Raw genomic sequence first — 12,138 nt, forward strand, 5'->3', positions numbered from 1 at the left:
ATTCAGAGGTGTAGGGAGTTTGAAGTCTGTGAATCCAAAAAATTCAAATGTATGTTAATTGGTATTGGTATTTTATGCATATAAAATGTACCATCCTCCTTCCTTACCTTACCAATTAATATCCCATAGGCCTCTACATTATGGACAATGTATGTGTATGAAAACCATTATCAAAAAATATTTTTTCATTCACATTCACCACAAAAACCAAGGTATGATGAATATAACAGGAAACTTCTTCCATCACCATACACTGCAAAATCATTAGGCTATGGATACGGAGAACATCAAAACATTAACAACATCAAAACATTAACATCAACAATAGTTATCAGGGTAATTTGTATTTTTCTATCACAAAGTATAATGGCTATATTCTCCAGTCCAGTTGGTGGCGCTAATGCAACATTATATTGGATGCCAACCGCCGTTAAACCCCACCAAAGAAGAAGGAGTTACGCTGTCTAGAACAACAACAGCTGCCAGTTCAATGTCAAGTGTCAAGGTAAGATCTAGATTTCTAATATTCTGTAACGTTTCCATATGTAAACATTAGTAGTCGGATTATTTGTCCACGTCCACCAAATGATGTGTAAACAATAGCCATTTGAGCAAACGTTAGCTAGTTTACTCACTGGCCATTAAAATGCCTACTCAAGCTAACTGACGTTTCTATCTATCGATCGATCATACCAAGCAACTCTTAAATATGCTCTTGTGAATGATACCGTTATTTGTTATTAAGACAGCAATGTCAACTGTGTTATGTGTGAATTGTCCATCTTCAAGATGGCATAAATCTATTGGCAACCCTTAGCTAGTAAGTTAGCATGGCTAGTTAGCTAGGCTGTTTCTAAGGCTGGCTAGCTAGCAAGCTAGTTAATTTAATTTCAGTATCTAATCACTAGCTAACTGGTCATTTTGTGAAACTCACCTTACGTTTTCGATTGTGCCTCTTTTGAATCCTACTATAGCCTTCCATGTCTGAACCCAAGTCCCTGGGTTCTTACTGTGGCTTTCCAGCACAGAGAAGCTCACAGTGGGGTCCAGAGATGGTCTTAGTGAAGCTGGAGGACTGTAGTCAACCACTGGAACTCAATGTGATAGTCAAAGGGGAAGAGGAGGAGAGGGAAGTCAAAGAAGAGGAGATAGGGATTAAAGAGGAGGAGGAGATAGGGATTAAAGAGGAGGAGGAGATGGGGATTAAAGAGGAGGAGGAGATAGGGATTAAAGAGGAGGAGGAGATTGGGATTAAAGAGGAGGAGGAGATAGGGATTAAAGAGGAGGAGGAGATGGGGATTAAAGAGGAGGAGGAGATGGGGATTAAAGAGGAGGTGGAGGAGATAGGGATTAAAGAGGAGGTGGAGGAGATAGGGATTAAAGAGGAGGAGGAGGCGGAGGAGATAGGGATTAAAGAGGAGGAGGAGGTGGAGGAGAGAGCATTCAAAGAGGAGGTGGTGGCGGAGGAGCGCGCATTCAAAGAGGAGGAGGCGGAGGAGAGAGCATTCAAAGAGGAGGTGGTGGCGGAGGAGCGCGCATTCAAAGAGGAGGAGGAGGCGGAGGAGAGAGCAGTCACAGCAGAGCAGAGAGCAGTCACCGAGGAGGCGGAGGAGAGAGCAGTCACAGAAGTGGAGAACAGGGAAGAGGAGGAAGAAGTAGATGGTAACACTGACCCAGGTAAATTCAGTTGTGTAGGATGGAGAGGTTGGTGCATTGACAGCCACAGGGGATTCCAGAACTTTTATTGAGTCTTTACACCAATCCCTAATATAGGGATTGAAGTAGGCTCTATCCGCCAATTAGGGCTGTGTATGTAAATGTATCAACATGCACAGAAGATCAGAACGAGCATTTCAATGGCAAATGGAGGCTCAGGGAAATCAATGATAACAAATATATTTGAAGTTTCATGAAATAAAAACACGCAGTGATTTATTAGACACAGTGATGATTTTAAAATACTGCTTGGGGGCTTTAACATTCTGGGCCTGTTTTCAGCTGGCGATTAGGAGGCCCAAGTGTCAAACACACGTTAGTTTTGAATTTCCTCATGTAAGAACATGAGCGGTGGCATTTTCCGGCCCTAACGCCAGGTTCAGCAATGTACCTGTCTAACATCAGCTCACTTGTGCTGAGGTGGGAGGGGTGGCAATATTTCAGACGTGTCATTAAAAACATGCAAAATTGACAGTTACATGCAGCACTAAAAGGAACATTTCAGACCCACAAACAGCAGGTCTTCTAGGTAATGCAGTTAATTTTGAGAGTGGAACCACAGCCTATCCAGCCATGACACACAGTGCCCATGGTAGAGAGATGTTCATTTTGTGTCGGTGAATCTCGTATATAGAAACACAGCCTACCCTACTCCTAAGTCCTGGCTGGTTTAGCAGCATCACATAGGTGTCTTTTTATCCTGGCCATTAGCCCAGTAGCCTAATAATAAAGGGCTTTTAAATGGTCTACTGAGAGAGCCTTGAAATATTTGCCTTAATGTTTTTTCATTATTCACAATTCACATACCAGTATACTTAATTTTCCTTGTTTTTGAGAAAGCTATCCAGCTTTATTTTCTGATTACCAAATACATGGGCGCTCCTCCAAACTATTCCATCCTCCTATAATGCCATGAACTATTGGTAGCAGCCGAGTATTTTGTAAAGACGTGTAAATGTTACGTGTAAAGACATTTAGGCGTGTGCACAGAGAAGCCATTTATGAGTTGATGTTTCTGACCCAATCCTATTTAGAAATATTGTTGTTGGTTTAACAAGTAGATTTTTTTGTTTGTTTAATTTGATTAAAACCCCAAACTTATTAGAAAGAGTCAGCATCCATGGGTTTATGGTGAGATTGTACATGGCTCCAATGCAATGCAATTTCCCCTTCTATTTATGGAAAAGTGCAAATTTGATCTGATAGATGGTTGAATGATGTTTATGAAACATAACATTACAGCAGTATAACGGTGAGTGGACATTCCCCGTCTCTCTATATTGGATCTTTATCCAGCTCCTGTGAAAAGTTTCTATGTAAAACCCTCCATAGTCTATCTTGTCTGTATTAAACGCACAGGGAACAATTTATGGTGCCTGTAACTGTATTTAGGCAGCCTATTTTGATTAGAATTATACACTGTCTTTTTAGGCCTTATCAATAGCCTGGTGAATTTAATCTTGCTTATTGACTGTTTGGCATGTCCAGACTGCAATTTAAAGTAGGCCTAGCCCCTATATCAGTGTTAATGCTATAGCCTATGTTTAATCATGTATTTCCATATTGAGACAATGCAATAAGAACAATGTTGACTGCAAACATGTTCAACGTATTTAGCAAGCAATTTAATGAACTAGGTTGTAAACGGACTAATATACGAATTGGAGTTGATGACAACGCAATAAATAAAACTGTAAATACACAACATGAAGGAACCACATATTTAGCCATGGAGCACTTACTGATTGGCCAGTGAGGGGCCAAGTCTCCAACCCCCACAACTTGTTTATTCAGCAAAACCCAGCTCTTTCACGCCACCACAAGCTACTGCGTCCATCATTTCGGTTCTGAAAATAGCACAATATTTACCATTGTGTTAGGTTTGTTAAAATAGAGCCCTCTGTCAAATTTGTAGTTCTGGAGTGGCCTATTCAAAGTCCAGACCTAATCCCAATTAATAGAGAAAATCAGAAAGGGGGCAAATACTTTTTCACGGCACAGTATGGGTAACAGGGTTGACGTGTTATTCTAAACCACTCAGTTTTCCACCACAAAACACCACAAAATGGCCATAAAGAGTAGAACCAGCTCATCTGCTTTTACATAAAGAGTAGAACCAGCTCACCTGCTTTTACATAAAGAGTAGAACCAGCTCACCTGCTTTTACATAAAGAGTAGAACCAGCTCACCTGCTTTTACATAAAGAGTAGAACCAGCTCACCTGCTTTTACATAAAGAGTAGAACCCTCTCATCTGCTTTTACATAAAGAGTAGAACCAGCTCACCTGCTTTTACATAAAGAGTAGAACCAGCTCACCTGCTTTTACATAAAGAGTAGAACCCTCTCATCTGCTTTTACATAAAGAGTAGAACCCTCTCATCTGCTTTTACATAAAGAGTAGAACCAGCTCACCTGCTTTTACATAAAGAGTAGAACCAGCTCACCTGCTTTTACATAAAGAGTAGAACCAGCTCACCTGCTTTTACATAAAGAGTAGAACCCTCTCACCTGCTTTTACATAAAGAGTAGAACCCGCTCACCTGCTTTTACATAAAGAGTAGAACCAGCTCACCTGCTTTTACATAAAGAGTAGAACCAGCTCATCTGCTTTTACATAAAGAGTAGAACCCTCTCATCTGCTTTTACATAAAGAGTAGAACCCTCTCATCTGCTTTTACATAAAGAGTAGGACCAGCTCATCTGCTTTTACATAAAGAGTAGAACCCTCTCATCTGCTTTTACATAAAGAGTAGAACCCTCTCATCTGCTTTTACATAAAGAGTAGGACCAGCTCATCTGCTTTTACATAAAGAGTAGAACCCTCTCATCTGCTTTTACACTATGATTTGACTATTAGATGGTCAATGTTTCTGTTGAAAAAAAAAATATTTAGAAGGAATAGTGTCTTTGTTTTATTTAAGCAAGGTTAAAGATCAATGTTTCAGCCTACATTGGCCTTCATCAGAATAATCCCACAATGGGAAGTGCCAGTGTTATGCCTTTTCTTTTGCAATGATGATACGGTTTTTTTTAGGTCGCACCTCCTCTTCTTTCCAAAAAGGAATAGTTTCACCATCTTAAAACGAGAGTTCAGTTTACATAACAGGGTTGACCTTAAAATGAGGGACGGTCGTAAATGAGTCACTAATCACATGAAATAAATAATAATGTTCAGAAATGACTTTCTATAAGCATCAACATCACTAGGGCTTTACAATGATGGTGAAAATGTTGATACATTTTGGTGTTAGATGGGTTAACATCTTCCACGATGCCACTGAGGTGCACAGGAGGGACATGTCAAAATGCTACATATCTCCACTTCTCTGTGGTCCTTTAATATAACAAGCTTTAAAATGTCATTATTGGTGCACAATTTCTACTTAAAATATCATGCGACGCAAAAGACACATTTTTCCTGGAACAACCATATTGTGGTTGTTTGTTTAAAGGGGCGGCCGGTAGCCTAACGGTTAGAGGTGAGCCAGCGACCAAGGATTGCCAGTTTGAATTCCGGGTCCTGCAGAGAAGTTGGTGCATTGGCAGCCCCAGGGGATTCCAAAACTCTGTCGGGAAGTGAGCTGTGCAACTGGAAGGTTGCTGGTATCTGATATCAAATCCTAGATGTCATCACCCGCTGTTGTGCCCTTGAGTAAGGCACTTAACCCTCCACAACAACTGCTCCACAGGCGCCATAGTATGGACGTCCCCTGCTCCAACCTGTGTGTGTGTCTTTCAGGGATAAAGCAGAAGTTAACATTTTCATTGGGCAAATTCTTAAATCTAGAGTCCTTAGTTGCTACATCCATTTTTAGACTTTGAAATTAATGATATATACCCATTGATTCTTGAAGAATGTAACTTAGAAATGGCCCATGAGCGTAGTTCAACAGTCGCTCCCCATCAGAACCCAACATACAAGCTTGTTTTACTCCAATATTTGTAAACAATGTTAAATGTAACCAAACACTGTATAGCCCCTAAACATGGTTAAAACTGTCATTTTGATATCATGCATGGTCAGTTCTTGCATCTTCAGATCTGTCTATATCATTTGAGAGTGGTTACATTTCTCAAAGCCTATCCCTCAGAGTTTTACCAAAACAGAGATGGGGTGTTTCTTTGTTATTGGTTTTATATCATTTTGTAAGACAGCTGATGAAACTAACACTGTAAAAGTGTGATTTAAAAATAATAGAGTTATTTCCTGTTAGTTGCTGTTTTACACAGGACCTTGTAATCAGCAGACTTGCATGGGTTGGAGTTTAGGCTTTCTATGGTGATATCACCATGTGGTAAATCGTGCAAAGTTCTTGGTGGAGAAATTGTTTTTTTGCTAAAAATGATTTTTTTCAATGGAAATCTACACTGAACAAAAATGTAAACACAACGTGTAAAATATTGGTCCAATGTTTCATGAGCTGAAATAAAAGATCCCAGAGATGTTCCATATGCACAAAAAGTTTATTTAAATTTGGGACACAAATTTGTTTATATTCCTGTTAGTGAGCATTTCTCCTTTGCAAAGAGAATCCATCCACCTGACAGGTGTGGCATATCAAGAAGCTGATTAAACGGCATGATCATTACACTAGTGCCCATGGAACTGAGGACAATAAAAGGCCACTCTAAAATGTGCAGTTTTGTCACGCAACACAATGCCAAAGATGTCTCAAGTTTTTAGGGAGCAGTTGGCATGCTGACTGCAGGAATGCCCACCGGAGCTGTTGCTAGATAATTTAATGTTAAATTCTCTATTATAAGGACGCTGGAGAAGTGTGCTCTTCACGAATGAATCCCGGTTTCAACTGTACCGGTCAGATGGCAGAAAGCATGTATGGTGTCGTGTGGGCGAGCGATTTGCTGATAACGTTGTGAACAGAGTGGTAATGATAGCGGTGGGGTTATGTTATGGGCAGGCATAAGCTACGGATAATTAATAACATTGCATTTTATTGATGGCAATTTGAATGCACTGGGATACCGTGACGAGATCCTGAGGCCCATTGTTGTGCCATTCATCCACCGCCATCACCTCATGTTTCAGCATGATAATGCACGGCCCCATGTCGCAAGGATCTGTACACAATTCCTGTAAGCTGAAAATGTCCCAGTTCTTCCATGGCCTGCATACTCACCAGACATGTCACCCATTGAAGATGTTTGGGATGTTCTGGGTCGACGTGTGTAACAGCGTGTTCCAGTTTCCGCCAATATCCAGCAACTTCGCACAGTCATTGAAGAGGAGTGGGACAATGTTCCACAGGCCACAATCAACATCCTAATCAACTCTATGCATAGGAGATGTCGCTCTGCATGAGGCAAATGGTGGTCACACCAGATACTGACTGGTTTTCTGATCCACGCCCCCTTGAAATTGTTGCTTCTTGCGTTTAGATTTTTTTTCAGTGTATTCAAGTAAAGTACTTAATTGTTACCCAATAAATGGTTTGATATTGATATAAAAATGGCTGTTAAAGACCATTTCAATGTTGTTCTTGATTCTAACCCCATATCTGTTCATATTCCCACAGGAGAGAGCTCCAACCCAGGTTCAGACAGTGAGCCCAGTTCCCCAGCATCAGGAAACCATAAACAACACAGACGGAGGAACTCAAGACAGAAACATCACCACTGCATGGACTGCTTGACTAGTTTCTATGAGCCAGAGGAGTTGCGAAGACACACTTGTAGACCCCACCCCTGTTCAGATTGCAGAGGTGGCTTTATTTGCCCAACTCACCTCAAATCAAAACTGACTCAAAAAATGTTGCCGACATACCCGTGTGGTCAATGTGGGATGAGATGTGAAACACCAAGCAAACTAAAGACGCACCAGAGAACTCACACAGGAGAGAAGCCATACCAATGCACTGTTTGTGGAAAGGGTTGCAGTCATTCGGACCATCTAAAGACGCACCAGAGAACTCACACAGGAGAGAAGCCTTACCACTGCTCCCAATGTGGAAAGAGTTTCAGTCAGTTAACAACTTTGAGAAACCACCACCTAACTCACACAGGACAGAAGTCTTACCGCTGCTCTCATTGTGGGAAGAGTTTCAGTCAGTTAGCCAACCGAAATACACACCAGTTAATTCACACAGGAGAGAAGCCATACCACTGCTCTCAGTGTGGGAAGGATTTCAGATCTCCAAGAGAATTAAAGTCACACATGAGAACTCACACAGGAGAGAAGCCATTTCACTGCTCCCAATGTGGAAAGAGTTTCAGTCAGTTATCAAGTCTGAAAAGACACCAACTAACTCACACAGGAGAGAAGCCTTACCTTTGCTCTCAATGTGGGAAAAGTTTCACCACGTTATCTGAACTGAAGCCACACCAGATAACTCACACAGGAGAGAAGCCTTACCTCTGCTCTCAATGTGGGGATAGTTTCACCAGTTTATATTTCCTAAAGAAACACCACCTAACTCACACCGGAGAGAAGCCTTATCTCTGCTCTCATTGTGGGAAGAGTTTCAGTCAGTTAGCCAACCTAAATACACACCAGTTAATTCACACAGGAGAGAAACCTTACCACTGCTCTCAATGTGGGGATAGCTTCACCAGTTTATATTTCCTAAAGAAACACCAGCTAATTCACATGGGTGGAAAGCTGTTCCAATGCTCCCAGTGTGGTAAGAGTTTCAGTCATTCATCAACTCTGAAGAAACATCAGATAACTCACACAGGGGAGAAACCTTACCACTGTTCTCATTGTGGAAAGAGTTTCAGTCTGGTAGGAAACCTGAAGAGACACCAGCTAACCCACACTGTAGAGAAGCCTTAACGATGCCCTCATTGTGGGAAGTGTGTCAGTAATTTACACCACCTAAAGTCCATTTAATTCACACAGGAGAGAAACCATACCACTGCTCTGTGTGGGAAGAGTTTGTCAATCAGCAAATTTGAAAAAGCATTTGGGAATTCACACAGGAGAAAAGCTGTGTCATTAGATCTAAAGACACAAGTTTGTTCACATAGGGGAAAAGCCTTAACTCTGCTATCAATGTGGGGATAGTTTCACCAGTTTATTTCCAAAAAAACACCAGATAATTATGACTAATAGTAACTTACCTGGTTAGTTAAAAGGGGTAAAAAAAAATACTTGCAAAGGAGTGTGGCAGCTTCTCCCAGTCAGTGAACAAATTTGAAGACCCACCATTTCACTGGCACAGTGTGAGGAAAAGATTCAGTCCCCTAGGCGACCTAAAGAAACACCAGCTAACTCGCACTGGAGAGATTCCTTACCATGTTCTTAAAATAAAGCTGGTGTGATAACGCTTTATTGTGAACATATCCCTATTTGAGGAATCACCAAAAAGGCAAAAAACTCAGTGAAGTTGACATTGTGGAATCCATAGCTAATATCTGTCCATAGAGAATCCTGAGTAATCGCAGACATCATATATTCAATTTGGATTTCTATAATCACTTTTTTTTTAATATAAAATAGAATTTAGTCACGAAAAATGTATACAACAAAAACTTCTAAATGGCTGAAAATAAATACAACTATTGTAAGTATCCTTGTTGAAGAGTCATTATTTCTGGTGCTTTACAGGTAGGCTATACTGTAAGTAAGGCAGTGGCGGTTGGTGCTGTTTTAAGACGAGAAGGAATATATTTTAAAAAAAATGTATGAGCCTTATTTCTATTACAGCATACTGGATGACTGTCATTCATATTCCATTCATCCAGATCAATGTAACATCGATAGGTTTAGGCTACTACATGATACTCACATTTTCCCTATACCCAACATGAGGTTGCTTCAACCTGGCCTATGATTTAAAGTTTAAAACATAGGTGCACAGGTCGAGATAATTTTGAGTAGTCATGGTGACAGACAGTGACACATTCAATACTGCCTTGCACACTTGCCTGCATCTAGCTGATCTAGGGTTTAATCATTAGTCATTAGTCCAACAGTTGCACATTAGAGTTTCTGTTGGACAAAGGTAAGTTTATCCCTGTTTTGTTCCATTTGCTTCCGTTTAAGAAAAGTTTTTCAACAGAATGTGTGGAATGAACACACCACTGATCACACTTAAACAGTTCACTTTCATAGCAGCCACATAAAAACAGCATGATCACTTTGCTTGTTGAATACATTTTACATTTACATTTTAGAATACAGTACCAGTCAAGTTTAGACACACCGACTCAAGGGTTTTTCTATATTTGTACTATTTTATACATTGTAGAATAATAGTGAAGACATCAAAACTGTCAAATAACACATATGGAATCATGTAGTAACCAAAAAAAGTGTTAAACAACTCAAAATATATTTTTGATTTTTCAAAGTAGCCACCCTTTGCCTTGATGACAGCTTTGCACACTCTTGGCATTCTCTCAACCAGCTTCATGAGGAATGCTTTTCCAACCGTCTTGAAGGAGTTTCCACATATGCTAAGCACTTGTTGGCTGCTTTTCCTTCACTCTGCGGTCCAAGTCATCCCAAACCATCTCAATTGGGTTGAGGTTGGGGGATTGGAGGCCAGGTCATGTGATGCAGCACTCTATCACTCTCCTTCTTGGTCAAATAGCCCTTACGCAGCCTGGAGGTGTGTTTTGGATCATTGTCCTGTTGAAAAACATGATAGTCCCACTGTGATTCCCACCGTGAAGCACGGAGGAGGAGGTGTGATTGCGTGGGGGTCATTTGCCTGTGATTTATTTAGAATTCAAGGCACGCTTAACCAGCATGGCTACCACAGCATTCTGCAGCGATACGCTATACCATCCGTTCACCTACTCTGCGTCTCACAAAGACACGGGGGTTGGAACCAGAAGTCTCAATTTTGGACTCATCAGACCAAAGGACATATTTCCACCGGTCTAATGTTCATTGCTCGTCTTCCTTGGCTCAAGCAAGGCTCTTCTTTTTATTGGTGTCCTTTAGTAGTGGTTTCTTTGCAGCAATTCGACCATGAAGGCCTGATTTACACGGTCTCCTCTGAACAGTTGATGTTATGATGTGTCTGTTACTTGAACTCTGTGAAGCATTTATTTGGGCTGCAATCTGAGGTGCAGTTAACTCTAATGAACTTATCCTCTGTAGCACAGGTAAGTCTGGGTCTTTCCTTCCTGTGGCGGTCCTCATAAGAGCCAGTTTTATCATAGCACTTGATGGTTTTTGCGACTGCACTTGAAGAAACTTTCAAAGTTCTTGAACATTTCCGGATTGACTGACCTTCATGCCATTTGAGCTGTCATAATATGGACTTGGGTCTTTTACCAAATAAGGCTATCTTCTGTATACCACCGCCTACCTTGTCACAACACAACTGATTGGCTCAAACGCATTAAGAAGGAAAGAAATTCCACAAATTAATTAACAAGGCACAGCTGTTAATTGAATTCATTCCAGGTGACTACCTCATGAAGCTCGTTGAGAGAATGCCAAGAGTGCGCAAAGCTGTCATCAAGGCAAAGGGTGGCTACTTTGAAGAATCTCAAATAAAATATATTTTGATTTATTAATCATTTTTTTGGTTACTACATGATTCTGTACAGTATGTGTTATTTCATAGTTTTGATGTCTTCACTATTATTCTACAATGTAGAAAATAGTCAAAATAAAGAAAAACCCTTTAATAGTAGGCTTGTCCAAACTTTTGACTGACACTGTATATATATACTTTTTTTCTGAGTGTAGTGTAAGATGGTAGAGTATTTGTTTATACATTTTTTCAAGCAAAGTATAATGGAGATATTCTCCATTCTAGTAGGTGGCTGTAATGCAATATTTATTGGATGCCAACCTCTGTTAAATCTCATTGGATAAGTTAAACCCTGGGATGACACTAGGGATGATGGCGGAAGCAGAAGTGTTGTGCTGAAAGTACATTGAGTACCAGTTAGCAAGAATGATGAGTGGACAACAGTGAAGTCCAAGAATGGAACAAAAAGGGAACAAATTGTTGTGGAAAATGAGTCTGATGAATCGTTACTTGTTGGAGTATGTTTTTTGGATAATGATGTTTATTTTGGAAACTCTTTTGAAGTCATGAGGATGGTGAAGAAGGCTTTGGGAAAAGTGGAAGCAGTCAAAGTAACCAGGAGTTGTATGGTGTTGATATCGTGTAGTCATAGTAACCAGGAGTGGTATGGTGTTGATATGGGGATGTGTTTGTGTAGTCATAGTAACCAGGAGTGGTATGGTGTTGATATGCAATATAGAGTGGGTATGGGTGGGTAGTGGGTATAGAGTGGGTATGATATGATAATTGGAGTGGGTCTAGGGTTTATGGGATAATGGTGTTGATGTGAGCCATGATCAGCCTTTCAAAGCACTTTATGGCTACAGACGTGAGTGCTACGGGTCGGTAGTCATTGAGGTAGGTTACCTTCGTGTTTTTGGGCACAGGGACTATGGTGGTCTGTTTGAAACATGTTGGTATTACAGACTCAGT

At 40.6% G+C, this 12,138-nt stretch overlaps 1 protein-coding gene across 1 annotated transcript; it reads left to right on the forward strand.

The window, feature by feature from the left end:
• The first annotated feature begins 1,429 nt into the window (after nt 1–1,429).
• LOC106564202 (zinc finger protein 239-like) lies at nt 1,430–9,242 on the forward strand. The gene is made up of 2 exons (XM_014130245.2): nt 1,430–1,677; nt 7,252–9,242. Exon 2 carries the CDS (start codon nt 7,356–7,358, stop codon nt 8,505–8,507), a length of 1,152 nt encoding a protein of 383 aa, XP_013985720.1. The 5' UTR covers nt 1,430–1,677; nt 7,252–7,355; the 3' UTR covers nt 8,508–9,242.
• The last annotated feature ends 2,896 nt before the right edge of the window (nt 9,243–12,138 follow it).

This window comes from Salmo salar, chromosome ssa02, assembly GCF_905237065.1.
Source record: "Salmo salar chromosome ssa02, Ssal_v3.1, whole genome shotgun sequence".
NCBI classification, from domain to species: Eukaryota; Metazoa; Chordata; class Actinopteri; order Salmoniformes; family Salmonidae; genus Salmo; species Salmo salar.

Bases quoted from the DNA above. Each gene is read 5' to 3' on its own strand.
- LOC106564202 (XM_014130245.2), top strand. From the start codon at position 7,356: ATGGACTGCTTGACTAGTTTCTATGAGCCAGAGGAGTTGCGAAGACAC.